Raw genomic sequence first — 1,970 nt, forward strand, 5'->3', positions numbered from 1 at the left:
TTCAAATATACATTTTTTCATAACATATATTGAATTTAATTCCAAAATAATTAAAAAAAAATTGAGCAAGTCCAGCCATCCAAAATAAATGGCTCAAGTCAAACCACATGACTTGACCAACATGAAAATTTCATCCGTATCAGTATCATACGACTTTCATTACAGTATTTATTCAAAAGAAGGTTCTTCGTTTCATTGAAATTCTTTTTTCTTCCACGACTTTTATTCTCTTTTTCTTCTCCTTTTATATATCTATATAGAAAAACCAAAAAGCAAACACAATATAGAGTGAGAGAACAAGAACAAGGGTTTCAACTTTCAACATGAATATTCAACATTTACAAGATGATGATGATGATGATGTTCCACTTCCTGGATTTAGATTCCATCCTACTGATCAAGAACTTGTCACCTTTTATCTTCGACGAAAACTCGAAAACAAACCTATTTCTATTGACCTCATCAAACAAGTTGATATCTACAAATATGATCCTTGGGATCTTCCAAGTATGTATTCATCTCACTGATAATTTTCTTTTTCAAGTTTTGTTGATTCTTCTATTACAAGTTTTGAAGATTTATTAGTTTCTTGCAAGATGACATCACTGTTGAAAAATGTAAGAAAATTAGGGTTTCTAATATTATGCAGAATCTAGTGTACATGGAGCAGAAAAAGAGGGTTATTTTTTTTGCAAAAGAGGGAGAAAATATAAGAACAGTATTAGGCCAAATAGAGTAACTGGATCTGGATTCTGGAAAGCAACTGGAATAGATAAAGCAATATACTCAAATGGAGGAGAAGGAAATGATTGCGTTGGACTTAAGAAAACACTTGTTTACTATCGCGGTAGCGCTGGTAAGGGCACCAAAACCGATTGGATGATGCATGAGTTTCGTCTTCCGTCTGGTACTATTGCTACCAGCGCAGATCGTGATCGTGCTAAGAATGATAATAATGATCTTTCTCATGAAGCAGTAAGTAAGATTTACCTGAGGTTCTAATGATTGGATTATGCATATGAATTATGATATAAAACAAACATGTCCTAATGATGTTGTATATGACATGCAGGAAATTTGGACATTATGTAGAATTTTCAAAAGAAATGTATCGCCGAAGAAACAACAAACATCAGAGGTGAAGCCATTAGCTAACAAGCGTCAGAGTCAGATCATTCATGAAAAGAGTAGTAGATTAAACAATATGGAGTTCGGCGCAAATCAACAAACATATATCAATTTTGGTGCAAGCCACGAGCATCGGCCTATTAATGAACATAGTTCGATCAACAATTATACCAGCGTTGATCGAATTAATCAGTTTCAAGTAGATCAGTTGAGCTCTTCTTCGGTGGCGCATCAATCTCAACAAAATAATGTAACGCAATCTTCGAATTATTGGGTTAATCAGGCTGCTAATGAGTTATTATCATTTGATAATTGGGATGAGCTTGGATCAGTTGTGAAGTTTTCTGTTGATTCACCTAGTTTGTAATGTAGTTCTATACTTGGCCATGTTTAATTTAGATTAATAGATTTTGAAATACAATGATATGTTTGTATTTTAGGGCTATAATATTAATACTGATATTTTCTGTAACGTATGTAATGTAACTTTTAGTAATGACATTATTGTTATACTTATTGACATGATCATGCTAATTTGTGACTTGAATTCATGCTAATCATCCAAAAAAAAAGATTAATTTTTTTTTGCAGATAGTTTTTAAGGATGAAATATCTATGGAACTAGATAGATGGGTTTGGATAATACAATTCAAGAACAAACAACCTCCCTAGTTCCTCCCCGCCAATTCAGGTTGAAAAAGAATTACAAGTGTTAGTAGTGTGGAGAAGTCCTCCATTAATTAGAAATGTGGAGATTTAAGCATTTTTTTAAGAGGGAAAACCCTTAGACCTATTACCTTAAGATTTTGGATGAGTATTTGGTGTGTCTTTCACAAATATGT

The 1,970-nt window shown here is 32.7% G+C and overlaps 1 protein-coding gene across 1 annotated transcript; it reads left to right on the forward strand.

The window, feature by feature from the left end:
• The first annotated feature begins 323 nt into the window (after nt 1-323).
• On the forward strand, nt 324-1,506 carry LOC131639218 (transcription factor JUNGBRUNNEN 1-like). The gene is made up of 3 exons (XM_058909720.1): nt 324-507; nt 650-975; nt 1,073-1,506. The coding sequence occupies exons 1-3, from the start codon at nt 324-326 to the stop codon at nt 1,493-1,495; spliced, it is 933 nt and encodes a 310-aa protein (XP_058765703.1). The 3' UTR covers nt 1,496-1,506.
• The last annotated feature ends 464 nt before the right edge of the window (nt 1,507-1,970 follow it).

This window comes from Vicia villosa, unplaced genomic scaffold (assembly GCF_029867415.1).
Source record: "Vicia villosa cultivar HV-30 ecotype Madison, WI unplaced genomic scaffold, Vvil1.0 ctg.002563F_1_1, whole genome shotgun sequence".
Taxonomy (NCBI): Eukaryota; Viridiplantae; Streptophyta; class Magnoliopsida; order Fabales; family Fabaceae; genus Vicia; species Vicia villosa.